We start from the raw sequence: 18626 nt of genomic DNA, 5'->3' as shown, positions 1-18626 counted from the left end.
GGTCCATCCGCATCCTGCTCCATCCATAGCGCGGTCCATCCATAACCCGCTCCATCTGTGGTGTGAATCACAGGAGGGTTGAGGTTGGAAGCGACCTCTAGAGACCGTCTAGTCCAGCCGCCGTGCTCAAGCACGTTGCACAGGATCTCCTCCAGGTGGGATTTGATTACCTCCAGAGAAGGAGACTCTACAGCCTCTCTGGGTGACCTGTTCCCATGCTCTGTCACCCTCACAGGACAGAGGTTTTTCTCCATGTTCAGGTGGAACTGCCTGTGTTTCAGTTTGTGCCCGTTGTGTCTTGTCCTGTCGCTGGGCACCACTGAAAACAGTCTGGCCCCGGCAGTCCATCTGTACCTCGCTCCATCTGTGTACAGGCTGTCCGTGGCGTGGTTCATCCATATGCTGCTCACGGTCCATCCGCATCCCGCTCCATCCGTAACGCAGTCAGCAGCCTGTCCAGAGCGGGCTCTGCCCGTGCCGCGGGCAGGGGGAGGCGAGCGGGAGCAGCAGCTGGTCCCTCGCGGGGACTGTTCGCTCCTGCTGCAGGGGCAGCAAGCCAGGACCAAGCCAAAGCGGATCAAGTTCTCCGAGGAGAAATCCCTCATCCTGGAGGAGTCCAGCCTCCACAAGGACATCCTGATCCCCGAGCGGTCGGTACAAGAACACAACAGCCGGCAGCGGGCCTGCGGGGCGGGGGGGGGGGGGCGGTCGCCGCGGCCGTCGGCTCCGCCAGCCCCGGTGCGGCGCGCGCCCGACCCGATCCGCGAGCAGCGGCACGACGGCAGCGCCAGCCCCCGTGCTGCCCGGCGGGCGCCAGCGGCTCCGCGTTCTCCCTCCGGGACGGCTGCCAGCTCGCCGAGGCCGCGGGCACCTCTCCGAACGAAACGCCGTCTCCTCGGGAGCCCCTCGGCCCCGGCGGAGGCGCCGCGGGGGCCCGTTTCCCTCCGGCGGCCCCCGGCCCGCTGCGGGCGCCGGGGCGGAAAGCAGCCGGGCGCTCGGTGGGGACGCAGCCCCCCGGGAGCTGCCCCGCGGCGGGGGGACGCACGGGTCGGGCCTGCCCCGGGGACGTGCTGCAGCTCGGCGACAGGAACGGCGCAGCACGAGGGTCGGTCGGGGGGCTGGAGCCCCTGCACCCGGGAAGGGCCGGGCCCGCTCAGCCCGGGGGAGAGCAGCCGGGGGGGGGGGTATCAATGTCTGTAAGTCCCTGCAGGGAGGGTGTCAAGGGGATGGGGACAAACTCTTTCCAGTTGTCCCGTGTGACAGGACAAGAGGCAACAGGCAGAAACTGAAGCACAGGCAGTTCCGCCTGACCGTGGGGGAATTTCTTCACAGCCAGAGTGACGGAGCACGGGGACAGGCTGCTCAGAGAGGTGGTGGAGTCTCCTTCTCTAGCGATCTTCCAAACCTGCCTGGATGCAACCCTGTCCACGCTCTAGGTGACCCTGCTTGAGCAGCGGGGTGGACCAGACGATCTCCAGAGGTCCCTGCCAACCTTACCAGCTCTGCCAAACGCAACGTCCCCGCCGGCCGCTGCACGGCGCCCGGCAGCCCTCCTCGGGCAGCGCTGGGAGCCAGCCCCGGGGCTGCTCGGAGACGGCGCGGGACGCGCCGGGAGCCGCGTGTGCCGGGGGGACGCCCCCAGAGCGGGCTGCGGGCGCTGAGCCCCATCCAGGTGCTTGCAACGGACCCACAGGCGAGGGCCTGGACCCAGGCCCCGCGCACACGGGCCAGCGGGGCTGCTCGCTGCCCTCGGGGGCGCTGCCGGGACTCCAGCACAGCCTCTGAAGCCAGATTGATTTTATTCAAGTTGCAAATGTAAAACAGAATTAAAAAAACAAAAACAAAACCACCAACAACCTTCATTCACTGGCTTAAGAGCGGAAAGCCCAAAGGTAAACCTCCTCCTAGGCTTTCCTGTTTCCTCCGTTGCCCTCCCATACACTAGTGTTAAGGCTGCATTTGCTACCGGTAAAGGTCCAGTCCCAGGCTCCGGCTCCCCAGCGCCGCCTCCTCCTCCCGCGGGAAGTTTTGGCACGAGTCGGGAGCGGCCGAGCTCCAGCGCAGGGCAGCGGCAGGGCTCCGGTCCCGCCAGCCGCAGCGCGCGCGGTGCCAGCTCAGCGTAAGGCTCGGTGAGCCGCCGGGAAGCCCCGCGGCGGAGGGGACGGCGGGGAAGCGGGGAATGTGCAGAAGGAAGGCCGGGCGGAGGACGGCTCCGGCCCAGGGGCGCCGGGGCCCAGCTCCGAGAGGCGCCGCGCGCCTCCTCGCCCGCGTCCCTCGAGCGGTGCAACTGTAAACATCGAGCGCCGCGGCGGCCCGGCGGGGGCCAAGCTCCCCCCACACCCATCTCCTCAGGAAGGAAAACTAAGAAGGGCCCAGGCAATTTGGGGCAGCAGCCGCTCAGCAGCCCGCGGCGGGCAGAGCGCGGGCAGCGGCGCCCCAAGGCGTCCGCGGTGCCGGCGCGGCGGGGGAAGGAGGCCGCTGCCCCGGGAGCCCTGGGTGGCCGTGGGGGCTGCCCGCCCCCTTCCCGTGGGCCGCGCGGGGCTCGCGAGCCCAACGCGGCCCGGAGCTGCCGCAAGGCCGGACGCTTCGCCCCCGGCCCACGGCGCCAGCCCCGAGCGCCTCCGCCAGCTGGGGCGCCCCTGCTGCAGGCGCGGGACACGTTGCCCCACGGCAGCTCACGGGAGGCCTCTCCGGCCACCCCAAAAACACCGGGGGTCCCAGGGCAGCGAGGAGCTGCGCTCCCGGGTGACCCCTCGAGCTCCTCGCTGCCGGGGACCGCGGGCGCTGCCGGGCCCCCGGGCCGCCTCGCCCTCCCCAGCTGGCTCTCGCGGAGGCAGGAGAGGCAGCGCTGGGCTCAGCCTTCCCGGGGCGCCCGGGCTGAGCCCTCCTCGGGGACACGCAGCGACTCCCGGCAGCCCCGGCTGCTGGGGCGCTCGCAGACAGCTTCTCCTCCGTCTCCATCATTTTATCACACAACTAATAATTTAAACTGCTGCACAGCTCCTTCCTATAAATAAAGACCATGGGGTTTGTGAGGGGAGGGGGCTGGAGGGGGCTTTCCCAGCCTGCGTTTGCGTAGTGGGAGACTTGGACCCTTGGCAGCTCCTGGGGGGAAGGTCCGTGCGGTTCCTCCGGGGTTGGTCATCTTTTTCCAGCTGTTGCCTCGCGGCGGTGGAGGCGGCACGGGGGCCCCGGCCCGGGCCGTGCTCAATCGGTTTTCCACACCTTGTTGAGGAACTTGACGACTTCGTCGTAGATGACGAAGACGATGGCCACGTCGAGGCAGACGCGGCCCAGGCGAGGCACCGTGCCCTTGTAGAACCTGCCGGGGGAGGCGGCGGTGAGCCGGGCGCCCGCGGGGGACCTCCCGCTCCCCGACTCAGCTCCTCCCGCCGGGACAACGGGACAGGAGCCCCGGGGGAAACGCCAGCGGGGCGGCACGCAGCGCGTATGGCTCCTCCTGCTCCCCGGGAGCGGGACCTGGGCACCGCACCGCCTCCGGGGTTTGCAGCCCAGACAGGCCCGGGGCAGGGTGCTGCAGCCAGTCGAGCGCTGCTGGCTGTCTCGGGATGGCAGCCAGGGACCCCCATCTAGGAGCCCCCAGGGACAAGGCAGAAGTTGCAGTGTGCTCACATTCCCTTCCCAACCCTTCCTCCCTACCACCACTCGTCGCCTCGCACCCAAGCCTCACCCCAAACGCCCCCCTCACCCTCGCAGCCCCCCAAGCTCGGGGGCACCCCGCTCCCACCCCTCTCCCGACAGCCTCGGACCAGCTCTGAGTGCTTACGCCAGCGGCCCTTCATATTTCATGATCTGGTAGGCACAGTCCCAGGTGCTCTTGTACTTGTGTGCTTCGAGCCCCTGCGAGAAGGAAGAGGGGTCAGAGTCTCAGAGCCAGGGAGTGCCCAGGATGGATTTTGGAAGCGACACGGGGAGCTGCAGGTTAATCAGACCACTGTCTGCAACTTTGGGTCACTGACTCTGGCAGGGACATACTCCACATCTGTACAAATACCTGCCAAAGACAGAGCCACTGCCATCTGAGCAAACCATTTCAGAGCACCATGCATGTCCTCCAGGCCAGAAAGGACAGAGCTTGCTGCTACAGGACTTTTAAAAAAATGCAGAGTCCTTCCCCAGTTCTCCCACAGCTTCGGGAGCCTGCTCCAGGAGCTGTGTGACCCAGAGCAAGTGATTCAACCACATCAAACACAGAGGGGTCTTGAGGCCGCACAGCAGTGCGGCAGGGGCACCATCTGCTGAGCTTCAAACAGGGTTTGCTCTGGGTGCAGCCCCTGAGAGCTGGCCGGTCACAGCCACAGCAGCACTTTGGGATTCAAATCTCTCCATTTCCCCCCGATTAAACACCCCAGAGGAGGCAGGGGTGCAGGAGGTGACAGGGGCTCCCACGTCACCAGTGCTGTACCTGCATCCTGGTTTTCACCACATCCAAGGGGGTGTTGCCAAAGACACTTGCAGCTCCTGCAAGGGCTCCGAAGATCCCTGTGATGAAGGGGTTGATGACCTTGTTGGGATTATCCCCTGGAAAAGAGAAGAGTGGAACAAGGAGTATAAGGCAAGGAGCAAAGGCAGAGCACTGGTGCAAGGAGGTGCAACGACAAGCAGAGCAGAAGTGATGGAGCCCAGGAGGAAGGTCCTCAGATTCACTGGCTCACGGGTAGGCTTAGTGCTGTGCAGCAAGCAGGAGCCCCGCGGTGTCTGGAGGGACAGGGGGAGTGAGGAAACTGCAGGAGAGCAGTCACTAGCTGCCGGAGGCCAGAAGACATTTGCAGAAGGAGCAAGGCAAGCAGTAACCCTGGGTGGGCAGGACAGGGAGCAGGAGGTGAGCACCATCTGGTGGTACCAGCCCTGGAGGGCAGAGGACCAAGCGGTCCCAGAGCTCCACACAGCGCTCAGGAGATGCAGGAGGATAGTGCTCCAGCTAGGAGCCTCAGTACAGGGACAGCTCAGCCCCATGAGCTGAGGGTGCCCCTTTCCCCTGGCCTTTCTCCTCCTTCACAAAAGGCCAAGACGACAGAGGACGCTTTCGTGGAAACTCCTAGCGTGTCCCCCACAGATGGTCTCAGGCAGCTGGTAGGCACAGCCAGGACAGCCTGGGGAAGGCAGGGCTGGTGGACAAGACGCTCAGTACCTTTGTACCAGTTCTTGAGGGATGTCATGACGAAGAAACGAATGGCCTGGTTCGATCCTTGCTTGAGGACGGTCGCAGTTAAGCCCTGGTAGGTCCCCTTTAGCCCTGCAGCAAGGAAAGGCATCAGAGGGGAGCCCCAGCTTCGTTCCCACCACCACCCCAGGCGTCCCACATCGACAGGGTCCCACGTGGCACCACCACATCCTCAGACAGACACAAAACCTCCCTGTCAGCCTCCCCACGCTACCAGGCCACTCGCGGCCCACGCGGGGACAACCTCGCACCACAGGACTGCTGCTTCAGAGGCACCCCCCAGCCCAGCAGCGAGGGAGCAGGTCCCAGGCCGTGCCCCACCACCTGCCCCCGCTCCATCCCCACAGCACGTGGGCCTGCTCCCCAGGGACTCACCCTGCTCCCGAACAATCTCCCTCACACCATGGAAGAAGCCACGGTATTTGGGCTGAGGAGAGCACTGATCATGGATAAACTTCACCTGTGGGGAGACAAGACATTTGTCCCAGCTGAGGCAATGGGAGAACAAGAAGCCACCTCTTGCTTTGCTCCAAAGAGGGTGCTAAAACCGAGTGGAGCCACATGGCCAGGCGACTCCGAGCAAGGCTGCGCGCGCAAGTCTATGCCCGCAGACCAGCAGCACGTTTTGCAGAGTGAAACCTGGAGAACTGACAACAGAGGCTGCAGGGATCACGTCCATACGCGAATCTGCAGCAGGGACACGTGAAGCAAGGAGACAACCTCAGAGTGGGACGGGGCCAGCTGTGAGCAGGCAGGCCCAGGCAGGCTGGGCTGGCACTGGAGATGCACTGCAGGGAGGAGGGGCTTTGGCACAGGTCACTGCATCCATCTTGGCAAGCAACTGGGCAGGTTTTACAGCGTTAAAACAGGTGATGGCTCCTGAGCAAAGCCCAGAGGGATTCCTCCCCCAGGAGCAAGATGACGAGAAGGGGGCTATGGCATTAGGGTCTGATCTCTCTGTTATACTCGCAAAATTTAGGTCTTCCCTTAGGAAACCAACCAGGCAGAGCAAACCCTCGGCTCCCCTCATGTCTCCAGAGACCCACCACGAGGGGGCACCCAAAACCTGAGGATCTCCAGCTCCACCTCGCTCCAGATCCATCCAACCCCCAGGCTGGTTCCTCCAAGCTCTTGGGTGAGGGAAATGCCAGAGCAACATCAAGGTGGTCCCTCCCAACACAGGACCCCTCCAGCTGCCCGGCCAACGTGGCTGGCTACTGCAGAGTGGCATCTTCCCCTGGCCTGGGACAGCTGGTTTCGCCTCCTACCTTTATGGTCTCCATGGGACACACCACCACCACAGCCTCGGCCACGCCGGCGCCCAGCCCGCAGACGAGGCCCCGCGTGCTGTCCAGCTTGCCCTGCTCGTCTCTCATCTGGTTGCTGAGGAACTCAAACATGCCGAACCTGCGGAGGAGGCCGCGGTGCCGACGCTGAGGGCACGCAGGCACGGGGCGGCACCCCAGGGGACGGCAACGCACCCCCCGGGGGGCCAAGCAAGCCCGGCAGGAGCGAGAAAGGGGAAGGCGGTGCCGCGGGCCGCGCGTCGTTATGGGGGACGGCAGGGCCGCGTGGGAGGGCAAACGTGGATCCACGACCCCGCGCCCACCACCGCCCGGAGCAAGCCCACCGCGTGGCCGTGGGGCGGGCCAGGACGGCTGGCTTCCCAGGGCCAAACCCGCTCCGTTTCCGCGGGCCTCGAGCCACTGGCGATCGCTGCGCGGGGTCCCCCTCGGGAACAGGGCACCTACCTCACGGCGGCCTTCGGGATGGAGCCGTACACCAGCGAGCTGAGCCCCCGGTACAGCCCGCGAACGCCATGGTCACGGACAGTCTGCTTCACGCAGTCGCCTGGGGCAGAGCACGCGAGCAGGGCGTCACCCGAGCCGCCGAGCCCGGTCCGCGCGCTCGCCGCCCCCCGGCCGGCCGGCCGCCAGACCCGCAGAGGGGCACGCTGCCAGCCTCGTGGCTCCATCCCACACCCCCGGAGACCCTCCAGACCTTTCCGACCGGCTCAGGCAGGGCTGTCACGCCGGCCCGGCCCAGGAGGCGCTGGCCACGCGGCGCCCTTGCTGGCCCCAGCACCGCACAAGGACCAGGCTCGCCCAGCACCAGAGCTCAACGCCTGCCCGCCGGTAGCAAGGGAGATCCCGGTGCTGGTGGCCCCACGCAGATACGCCCCACCTGAGCGGCCCACGCGCCGCCCGGGCTCTGCGCTCACCGATGCCCTTGTAGCGAGGCGGGTTTGCTTTTTCATCCAGCTGCAGCTGTGTCTTCACGTACTCCGTGGGGAATGTAATGCAGATCTCGATGCCTCCCGCGAGGCCTCCTGGAAGAGAGAGCAGGGGATACAGGGGGCCCTGCGCCCGGCAGCACAGCGCCAGCGCGGACACACGGACCGCAGCCCGCCGGCTCCCAGGAGGAGAGGGCCGCGTTTCCGCGAGCGGTTAGCAGACGAGCCTTTTGCTTTAGAAACCGCTCACGTAGGTGCTCGTGGAAGCAACTGCTCCTTCGCCGACTGGCAGGGCAGATGTCTTCCCAGCCATGGCGAAGGGGCCGGCGATGGCCGGCGCGCTCGGGGCCACCCCGCGCCGCAGAGCCCTGCTCTCGCACGCACCGTGAGCAGCACGTCGGCATTTCTGGCCCGTGGCCCAAGCCCTCAGGAGCGCAGTTCGGTGGCTGCAGGGATTTGCCTGCCCGGGAGGGCACAGCCGAACGGAGCAAGGTCAGACAGACGGACCCACGTGGTGCTGCGGGCAGATGCTGGCCGGGGTGCAGGTGCTCCCAGGTGGGGGCTGCCCGGCCCCACGCTCCCCCCCGGCCCGCAGCCCTGCTCCTGGCTCCAGCCGCTGCCAGCCGCCCCGTGCTGCCAGCTCTCCCCTCCGCCCCGGGGCTCGCGAGCTTCCGGCGGGTCACGCACGCGCCTCCCACCCCTCGAATCCTGTTTCTTCTGCGAGGCACAACGCTCACCCCAAATTCAGCAGCATTCGCCCCGCACCCGAGGGCGGCACAGCCCCGACGCGCCGCAGGGCGGCGGGACGTGCCTCCGCTCAGCTCCGGCGGCCCAGTGCCCGCAGGAGCCCAGCTGCAGACCCCGCTCCAGCAGGCGTGCAATTACAATCAGCACCATCCTGCGCCCTGCAAGCGGAGGCTGCTGGGCACTGATTGCGCTGGCTGAAGACGTTTCCTCCACGCACTACGGCTCGAGCTGCTGCCAGCATCCACACAGCTAGCGGTTTTGGCTCCAGCTGTCTTTGCTCCTCTCTGCACACTTGCCGCTTGCTGCATCCTCCGAGGATGCCGTGCCAGATTTAACTCTGACTTTGCTGCAAGCTGGCGCCTTGCATCTGGCCAAACCACTTCTCCCAAACATGACTCACACTGAAATTGCTGCAAAGGATCAGGAGAGAAAGGGGGCGGGGGGAGGAAAAAAAAAGAAAAGAAAAAAGCGCCTTTCATAACGGCTTGTGGGTGGCTACATCAGGAGAGAAAGCACGTGAAGTGTTTGCTTTGGACGAGCTGCTCCCCAGCAGAGGCGTGACGGCTAACCCTGCCCCAGGGCCGCCTCCCCTGCGCAGAGCCTTCCTCCCGGCGCTCCTCATCACTCCCGCCAAGTCACCTCCCACCGCCGTGGTCGCTGGAGCTACCGACGGAGCAAAACCCACCCGCGGCAGGAAACCCAGAGAAGCCGGGCTGCTCCCCAGCAGCTCGTGCCAAAGCGCAGCCCCAGAGCGGCCCGCGGTGCCGAGGGCTCGTCCTGGCCCGCGCAGTGCTTATCAGCAGGCTCCCAAGCGCCCCACGAGGGAGCCCGTAGCGGCCCCGACTGCCAGCGGCTCCGGGGGTCCCGGGAACGCGCTCGAGGACGGCGAGCCCACGGCCAGGGCTCACGGGAGACGGCTCTGGCCTCCAGGAAGCCCCAGCTCCTGCACCAGGAGATCGAAAAGTTTATCACGTAATGTCATTTTCTTGGTACCACGGCAAGGCCTCCACTCCTGCAGAGAGGGACCCACAGCCTCTCGAGAGCCAGCGGGCAAACTGCAGAACCCCCCAGTGCAGCCCAGCTTCCACCTTCCCTACGTTTTTCTGCCACTTGTCTTGCAGGCCGGGCACCAGACGGGCGAGCTCGGCACGGGCCGGGCCGACGGCGCTCCAGGCCGGGGCGCGCGGGCTCCTCCGAACGGAGCCGCCCTGCGAGCACCAGCCGCTTTCACCAGCGCGGGGACACAGCCCCGGGCAGGGGCGTGCGGGCAGCGAGCCGAGGACGAGCTGTGGCGTGGCGCCAGGCCGGCCCGCGAGCCTGGCAGCGGGCACAAAGGCGGCTTTCTTGCCTTCCCGGCCGCTTGGCCCTCCCAGGCAGGGAGAAAAAGCTGCTGAGCCCAGTCGCGCCCCAGGAGCTCGGCCAGCCCCCGGACCCCTGCCTCGGCCGGGCGCGGGCAGGCGAGCAGGCGGAGACGGGTACCAGAAGGAAGCGACGGGAGACGAGCGCAGCCGTTCGGGCCTCCACATCTCCCTCTGCCCCGGCAGCGCGAGAGGAAAGCGCAACTCGCTCCGCAGGGCCGGCCGGCCGCCCCCAAAGGGACCCCCCCGAGGACCTGGGGCCAGGCCGCAGCCCGGGCAGACGCTTCGGCCCGCTGCCGCCTCAGGCGCCAGCGCTCGGGAGCCGGAGCGCGGCACGCGGCTCCTTTGGGAACGACGCTCGGCACGCACCGCCGCCGGCGCCCGGCCGTCCTGGCGGCAGGGGCAGCGATGGGCAGCGCCGCGACCGCAGCGTCCCCGAGCGCCTCGGGGCAGGACGCCCGGCCGGCGCAGCGGGCTAGCTCGGGGCGTCAGCCGCGGCCCTCGTCACGAGCTCAGCTCCGAGCGCGCAGAGCGCCAGGAGCCCCGACCGCGCCGCCGGCTCGTTTCACGGCTCTCCCAACCGCTGCCGCCCGGCAGCCCGCAGCAGCCGCCTCCGGACTCGGACAGGGAGCTGGATGCAAAAGGTCTCCCCAGCCGGCAGCCGCCTGGGAGCAGCTGCCTGCGGGGACGCGCCGCAGCGAAGCCCGCTCCTGCGGCGCCAGCTCGGCTCCCCTCCCTGCCCCCCGGCGCTGCGCGTGCCGGCAGCCGCAGCGCCAGGCCCAAATCCCACGGGAAGGGGCCCCGAGCAGGCACTGCAGAGGCACTTCGCGCCTTTAGGTAATTTTCTCCTCCCTTTTCCTCTCCCTGCAGCACAAGCCGCCCGACGGGTGGCCTCATCCCTCCCTGGAACAACCACCGATCAAAGGTGCTTCCCTCCCCTCGCAGCTTCCTCTCCCCATGCCATTTTATTCCAACAAAAATCTACTTTTATGCAAATAAATTGCTCCATTCCCCACAAGCTGGCTGAGCACTGGCTCCTTGCAACACGCCTCCCTCGCCGGGAGCGCAGAGCGCTTTGCAACCTGTTTACCCGGACTTTAACCAGCAGCTTTAGCTCTTGCCACACCGCAGAGTCAGCACGAGCAGCCGACGTGAACCGCTTAGGAGGTGAAAGAGCAGGCGAGAGCGAAGGCCCGGCCCAGGCCCGGGGCCGAGGCTCACAGCTACTAGCTGGACGCAGCAGAGCCAAAGGAGCGAGGACGTCCTTCGCCCGGGGACGCGGCTGCAGCTCCCGCACGCTGCTCCGGAGAGCTGGCGGGACGGAGGGAAGGGACGGGGCTCGGGGGGCAGCGCGAGGGCACCGGCCCGGCGAACGCCGCGCCGCGTAGCACGGCTCGAGCACAGCCAGCCGCTGCGCCAAGCGTCTCGCCGTGCCCGCCGAGGTCTCCGCGCACACGACGCCAGCGCGCGCGCGGCCCTCCAGCAGGCCCTGGGGACGCCACCAGCCACCCCCCGCGCAGCTCTCCCGACGCGGCTCCCCGGCTCGGGCTGCAGGACCCTGGCAAGGACGAGACAGGCGCCAGGCCGGGGGGACACGGGCACCTGGGAGAGACGAGCAGAGCCCAGAGCAGCGTCCAGCACCGCCCTGAGGAGCAGCACAAATCGGGCGGCTGCAGCTGGAGGAACCCCCTAGCTAGGTACCCCCCCAAAACCGCAGGTAGCATCCACCGTCCTCTTCTGGGGAGCAGCACAGGCTCCCGTCAGGAGCAGGAGGGGGCAAGGGCCCTCTGCACTGGTCCCGCCATGCCTCTCCCTCCTCCCAGCGGAGCAGCAGGGGTCCGCGGGCTCTGGAGGACCGCAGGTGCCTGGAGAGGGTCCGCGGGCTCGAGGCCTCTCTGTTTCAAGGGCAGTTTCACATGCAGATACGCAAGCACCTGATTTCCATACGAAGAGCTCCTTTTGCTCCTTTTGACTTCAGGTCTCACTGGAGCCTTTCATCAGGCCAGCATAATTATTCGCAAGGGTCTGGAAGCAACGGACCAGAGCTCGAGTCGCAGCAGGGTCGGGAAGGCAGGGCTGACGCACACCTGAAACACCCCACCCCTCGTGCAGGCCCTGGAGCTCGAGGCCCCCCGGGAACAGAGCCGCTCTTACCTCTTCACCGTCCCCAGCAGCGGAGGGGGACGATCCTCGAGCGCCCACCTGCACAGGGCAGCCGTCCGGCTTGCAGAAGGTGCAGGAAGGCGCGCGCCGAGCGGCTAAGCCTCGAGACAAGCTACGTGGAGCTGCAGGGTAGCGCCCGACAGCCCTGCCTGGCTTGTGCCCACCGTGCTTACGGCTCCTTCCCTCCTGAGGGTACTTTGGGCCTTTCCCTGTTAGCCAGGGCATCCTTCCCTGCTTGGGAAAAAAAAAAAAACAGACTGAAGTCCACCAGGGTGCTAAGAATCAGGGAGCCAGAAATACCGATTTCCAGCTCACTGCTGCTGCTCTCTGCACCCCGTCTCCTACGCCAGCAAAGCCCTCCCGGCGCCGGCCCCCCTCCCCGCTGCAGGGCAGCCAGGCCCTCTCCGGGGTCCACCAGCACCCGCTACTCTGGGCTCCAGCCATCACTCAATTACAGTAATTAAGCTAAACAGTGGAGAATTAATCAATCAGTCTAAGCACTGGAGAAACCCTACCATTTCTCCAGCAGTGAAACTGGCTCAACAGGCTTCCACCCTCCCTGCCCCCTTCCTCCTGCCGCTGGCTGCGGTCCTCTGTGGGTCGTGTTGTGAAATGGGATCAGGGAAGGCGCCCGGCTCGGAAACGGGGGCATCGTGCCTGGGATGTCTCGGCCTCCAAGAGCTGCCTTGCGGCACGGCCACGGCCAGGCTCAGGGCCAGCCCGGCGGCGCGCTCCCTGCGGCGGCTCGCTCGGGTCCCTCCACCAACGCGCCCCGTGAACCAAGCATCTTGACGGCTTTCACTTTCCACCTGAAGCCCTCAGAGAAAACCAGCCCTGGGCTGCCCCATGGGAGGACGCGTGAAGAGGCACAGGGGAGCACCGTATTCACAGCCCAGCTGCTTCCCTGGAGCCGGCTTAGCAGGCCATTACCTGCACTGCTGTTAGGAGGGGAATAAACCAAGCATCCTGCATCAGGTCACCTTCACTCGGGAAATGTCCATGCACAGCGCTGGAGACATCCAGGCCCCTGGCACACCTCCCATCTGGCCTGGGGCAAGGCCAGCAGGGAGCACTGGGTTTCATCAGGTTCATCAGTAAATACATACGTGGCCACATTCGTCATGGTAACACGCTACGGCCAGGCTGGCAAAAGCCTGATTCCCCCTCGGGAATATACTGCACTACAAACATGGAACGTGCCTCTGCACCCTGCGCTGTCAGATGGGTAAACAGCCCTGTGCAAACAGCGCTGAGATAATATTGCGGACTGGGATGGAGTAATCTGTCCCTAATCTTACTGGAACTGTCCTGTTTCAACAGGCTGCTCTTCCACAACTCCCCTGTGCATCTTTTTTTCTTTGCATTTACATAACAATAATGTAATAATTCATTTTATAATACATTTTAAACCTCTGGGCTGTAAGTAACAACAAAAGCCATTTCCTTTCGCCTACGGTTACGGCACCCTCTGCCTTCAGCGCAGACATCTCCCCTGGGGCCGGCCGAGCCCGCGGTCTGGGCTCAGGACCTCCCTGCGCACCGTTCCAGCACCGCCGAGCCCCAGCTCCGCAGCTGGAGATCAGCACAGGGGAAATGCCAGCTCCTGGCCGACCCACTGCTCCACTTCAGACAGCTACATAAAAACACATACAAAAATCTTTCTAAAGGCGACACAGAGCTGACATCGGAGCTGAGGGCTGCTGGACATCTCCCCAGGAAGGTCAGTGTGAGCTCTGCCCCGGCATGGGGCGAAGGAGCACGGCTGGGACTGAGGTTTCCCTGGGGAGTCTCCGCTCCCCCAGCCACTAGCGCAGGGATGGGAAGCGCCCTCATGCAGCTCCAGGTACAGCCCAAGCACAGCGGCATCTGGCACAACCTGCCCCAGCAGGAGCTATCAACCAGCCTCCTCCGTGGTTTGGCCAGCCATGGCTTTGCACACCTTGCACCCAACACAGGTGCCTTCACTGGTGTTAGCAGCACAGGCTCAGCTCCGTGTGGATGGAAGATGGCAAAAACACCTTAAACATGCTGGCATTTTAGCTAATTCACAGCACTAGTCACTTGCCAGATGCTCTGATCTTTCATTTCAGAGTAATTTGCCGGTCACTTCAGGCAAAACGTCTCTCTGGGGGCTTTGATTTGGCCCCGAGATGTCAGTGGGTGCAGGGATGGGGGGAATGACAGCTGGAGCCTGATGGTACAAAGCACTGGAGCATAGCAGGAGAAAACAGGTAGCAAAACCCATCTCCTGCTGACAAGAGGTGGCCTTCAGACCTCAACCAACAAGAAGAAGGTCATCAGAGCAGGGACTCTACATTGGCATGCACTGTGCAGGGCCACCAGACATGAGAGATGCTGCAACATCCCTGAGCTGTCAGCTCGCCTCGCTGATCGTCGAGGAAGACGGATGGCTCTTTCTGATCATTTACATCAACCAGGGGAAAACAGTACCCTGCAGAATGTCAAGCAGAGCAGATGTGAAGATCTCAGAAACACACAGTTCAAGGCTTGGGTTTAACCCCAGCTCACCCAGAATTAATTCAGACCAAAGAAGCTGAGCAGCTCGACGCAGTTTCCCAGTCCTGCACTTTGACAGCCTCCTTCCCCCACCACAGTTCTAAGGCCTGGGGTCTGCTCTAAGATACTGCAGTAGCTGCAGACCATGGAAGCTCACAAGCATGCAAGGACATGCTCAAAGGACAGTATGCGCCAGCAGAAACCTCAGCCCAGTATGATACCCAAATGACCAGCAGACCTAGCAAGACCAGTTCCCTCCATACTTGCTGATCCTTCCCACGGCCCTCAGAACAAAGTGCTGCATTGGGCCCACCATCTGGATCCTCTAATTTAGCACCAACGTGCATGTGGGGAACATCTCTTCAGTGAGCCCCAACTGACATCCATGTACATCTCAACAGCAGAAGCAGCCAGCGAATGCACAGGACCCACAGCCACCCCCAAGCAGCACAACCTGCTTCACTCCTCCCCAGGAGGCCCTGGCAGCCCAGAGGGACTTGGCACATTCGAGAAAGCAGTCCTGCTTTGTAGGGAGCAAGTTGCAGCTTTCACACCCAGCCCCCAACTTCCTTCTCCTGTAGGAACAATGTGTCCTAAGAGGGATCATATCAAGGGACTAGCAAAGAAGAAAAAACTTAGAGCCCTAGTTACTGCTTTGTTTTCCAAGTAACCCCAGGCTCCCTGCTGAAGCTGCATGCTGAATGCCCCAGGGTGACAGCCCTCCTCACTCCTGCTGGTGCTCTCAATGGGACCTCAGTGCCCACCACTGAAAGACATCGCCATTTCCCAGTGGTACTCAGTGTGTCTGGCAAACATCAGAGCAACTGCCACAACCATTTCTGGCTCCTTCCAAATCAGGAACAGCGTAGGACAGCATCTACAAGTGCCGTTTCCCTGGCCAGGGAAGGTGACAGCAGGCAGGAACAGCAATAGCACACCAGACCACAGTCCGGGGCGGGGGGGGGGGGTGGTGGTGGCTCACAGCGATACCAACCACAGGCCAGGAGCAGGGCAGCTGGTAGCTCTTGTGGGATTGAGCAGACCATGGGCTTCAAAGCTGGCTAAAAACAGAGCAAGGCTGTACTTAACTCCGGGCAGGGCAGGCAAAGCCATTCGCAGGCAGCCTCTGCTAGCCAGGAGGGAAGTCCTCCCACGGAGGGCAGGGGCGAGGGGGCTTGCTTCTTACACTGAGACCAGAAGCGGTCATACCGGGCTCTGAACGGTCCTCTGCAAGCTGGTCTCAAGCTGACCTAAATGCGTTGTGGTGCCCGAAAAAACAAGCAAGGAGATCTCCAGGGAAAGTAAAGACATGGTTATTATTCATTTCAGCAAAAAGCCTGCCTTTGTGTGTGCAAGTCGGTCTTTTAGCCAAGCTTAAACTCAGGGAGGTTATGTTGAGCCTTTGTGTCATACAGCTGTGTGGTTTCTGATCCAGGACTAGGATCCCCAGACCAACTCCACAGTATCAGTTCAGAGCCGAGTCAGGGGTTCTTCCCCTCTCAAAGGGAACGCAGGAATAAAAGAACAGCAGAGACCCAAACCCACCAGGCATTCCCCTGCTTGAAGGCAAAGGACTGAGATTTCCCGGAGCGCAGCACCTCCGGAGCCAAGTCCCGACGGCGGCGCCCACCCGGGCGGCCAGGGCGGCTCTGCTGCGCCGATGCACTTGCCAGCAGCGCTCTCAGCTGAGGCACAGCAAGGCGGACTGCTGCCCTGGCATACAGCTCCAGACACTAAAGCTGGACAAACACCAGCCCATTTGCAAATTGCTCGTAATTCTTCCTTTGTCCTTTGTGACAGCCGAAGGAGGAGAGCTCCTGGAGCAAGAACTCCACTTCCACCTCTTAGGGAGCGCCAGACGCTCCCTGCTCCCGTCTGGCGGTGGATATCCACCCATGGCGTGATGGTGGCTGGATATCTAACTCCACTGGGACACAGGCACAGGGCAGCTGACACAGCACAGTACACCAGCCCACTTTGAACACCTCCGGCTCTCTTAAACACAGAGCTCTGGGGCACAGACACCTGCGGGGCAGACCGACAGTTGCCTGAGAAACCCCAGGAACATCAAACAGCTGGGAGCCAGCACAGAGACGCGCAAGCGGCGCCGCGCCCCCGCGGCGGGCGGGCGGCGGGGCCGAGGCTTAACACCAGCTCTCTCCCACTTCCGCGGTTCCTCAGCGCAATCGGCCGCCGCGGAGGCTCGCCCGCGACTCCTGCCCGCTAAGGAGCCACGGGGCCCCGCCGCGCGCGGAGCAGCGCCCCGCGGGGCCCCGCCCGCCCCGCGGCAGCCCCGACAAGGCTCCTCCGGGCGGGGCCACGTGCGGCCGCCCGGCGCGGGCTGCGCGCTCCGCCGGCCTCGCCCCGCGCAGGGAGCGGCGCGCCGCGGCCGCGTCCCCCCCCGCCTCTCCCTCCCGGAGAGCCCGCGGGAGCGGCACAAGCCCCCGGCGGCGCTCGGGGCCCGCAGCTCCGCGCTCGCCCCGCGCCCCGGCGCCGCCTCACCTGCCAGGATGGCCTTGCCGGGGTGCGTGAGCTTGGCCTTGCCGGCGGGCGCGGCGGCGGCGAGCCGGCGGGGCGCGGCGGCGGGCATGGCCGCGGCGCGGGGGGCTGCGCGGCCCGGCGGCGGCGGCGGCGGCGGCGGCAGCGCTACTTCAGGGCCGCGCCCGCCGCGGGGCGGGGCCGCCGCGTCACGTCCTCGCGCGGCGCCGGGGGGCGGGGCGAGCCGCGGAGGCCCCGCCCCCACCCCGCGAGGCCCCGCCCCCCGCCCGGAGGCCCCGCCCCCGGCGCCCGGAAGTTCGGCTCGAATCGCCCGGCTGACAGCCGCGGGGCAGAGGGCTGGGGAGAAACCCACGTTTCCCGTCCAGTCTCGGATGTGAGGGAAGGCGGGGGAGGCTAGCCGGGTCCTGGAGGGCCGCCGCGCTCTCCCTCCCCCCGCGGCAGCCACCGGCCTCCGCTGAGCAGGCCATGCTATGCTCAAGAGCCTCCCCAGCTGCGCGTGCAGCGTCCGCCCGTCGAGGCCGGCGGCCCGCTGCGGCCTCGGCCCGCTGCGATCGCGGCGCAGCAGGCGGGCAGCCGGCCTCGTGAGAAACTTCACCGCCTCGCGGCCGGGGAGCAGCACGGCTGCGGCTCTGCGGCTCAGCCGCCGGCAGAAAGGACAGTTCGGGAGTTAGAAGCACCGTTAGTCTGCTGGCATTGAAAACGAACGCGTGCTTCCATTGCAGCCCCCGCTCCCAGAAGAGGAAGCCAAAACTACAAACCATTTCAGAACAGGGTTCTGCCGATCGCAGCGGCAAATCCACCCTGCTGCCTCATATCGAGCGTAAGGTGATGGCCAAGATGCAACCCCGGGCTGGCGTGCAGGACAGCGGTGGGCAGAACCGCTCTCCGTACCCACCTCCGCTGCAGGCCGCGGTCACGCAGGAGAGCGCCTGGACGGACCCCGTCCAACGCCGCGTGCTCCTCTGCACGCCGGCTCCACTGCAGCACCCGCCCAGCTCTCCTGCACAAAATCACCAGTGCAGGACGCTTTGTTTTCTGCTTAATGCTTGACAGCTAGAGACCCATTTCAGCAGCCAGGAGTATCTAGACCCCTTTACGTAGACCTGTAACCACAGGGAGGCCGTGCGCTCCACATCCTCATGCACTTGCCAAGCCAAGCACGCTACTGAACTTCAAAGGCTCTGTCAGCAAGACTTCAGCACTCCTTCACCAGCATGAAAGCCGAGTCTGCACCCCGGCACTGCTCTCCGGATGAGCGCTGACCACTCGAACCTGTGCAAACACAGAGCCCCAGGGCCACCTTAACACCACCGCGAGGCTCACGTTTACGGTCATGCTCCAACTTCAACACGACCACACACAGTCACCTCTTCACTTCGAGTCCAGCACTGAGAAAGTAAGGGGAAGAAGAAAAACGCATGTTTTTTGTTGCTATCGTCCACCTTATTCTGCTTTTTACATAAGCCAGTGAGTTGCTCCCATCCCGGTACTCAGCTTATCTGGAGCTCACAGCAGCCACTTTCAAGGCATAAGAGGAATAAAGACAACAGGAAGGAACGAACATTCATAGTCCTATTCATAGAGGCAGGACAGCTAGTTAGTGATCTGGTTAACAGTACTTGGATGGCAAAAAATAAGATAAATCCTCCTTTTAAAGATGGCAAGCAAATGGAAATGCATGCAGATTTCTGATTAATGTCTGCAACACCTCACTAACTTTCTTGTTTTTCCATGAAATTATCATAGTATGTTCGTGCATGCTAGAAGACATGTATACTACTGCTGTGAGGCCATGATTACCTTCATGGCAAACACTGGCTGTTACAGGTTCCCAAATCATCAAGCCACCAAGACCTGGGCACAGTGTCATCCCTTTCCAAGAAAGTATTTCAGCACAGGCTTAATTATCAGCAGTCTCAATGAG

General features: G+C 64.1%; 1 protein-coding gene across 1 annotated transcript; it reads right to left on the bottom strand.

Moving 5' to 3' along the window:
- Positions 1–1782: 1782 nt before the first annotated feature.
- SLC25A1 (solute carrier family 25 member 1) lies at positions 1783–16793 on the bottom strand. Its single transcript, XM_062589921.1, has 9 exons — positions 16706–16793; positions 7407–7514; positions 6937–7036; positions 6454–6592; positions 5561–5645; positions 5153–5257; positions 4427–4542; positions 3788–3861; positions 1783–3322 (listed from the first exon to the last, which is right to left on the bottom strand). The coding sequence occupies exons 1-9, from the start codon at positions 16791–16793 to the stop codon at positions 3208–3210; spliced, it is 930 nt and encodes a 309-aa protein (XP_062445905.1). The 3' UTR covers positions 1783–3207.
- Between the last annotated feature and the right edge of the window lie 1833 nt (positions 16794–18626).

The sequence above is a fragment of the Rhea pennata genome, chromosome 17 (genome assembly GCF_028389875.1).
Source record: "Rhea pennata isolate bPtePen1 chromosome 17, bPtePen1.pri, whole genome shotgun sequence".
NCBI classification, from domain to species: Eukaryota; Metazoa; Chordata; class Aves; order Rheiformes; family Rheidae; genus Rhea; species Rhea pennata.
Note: the sequence above shows the minus strand (reverse complement) of the source record. Positions and strands in the feature narration are given on the sequence as shown.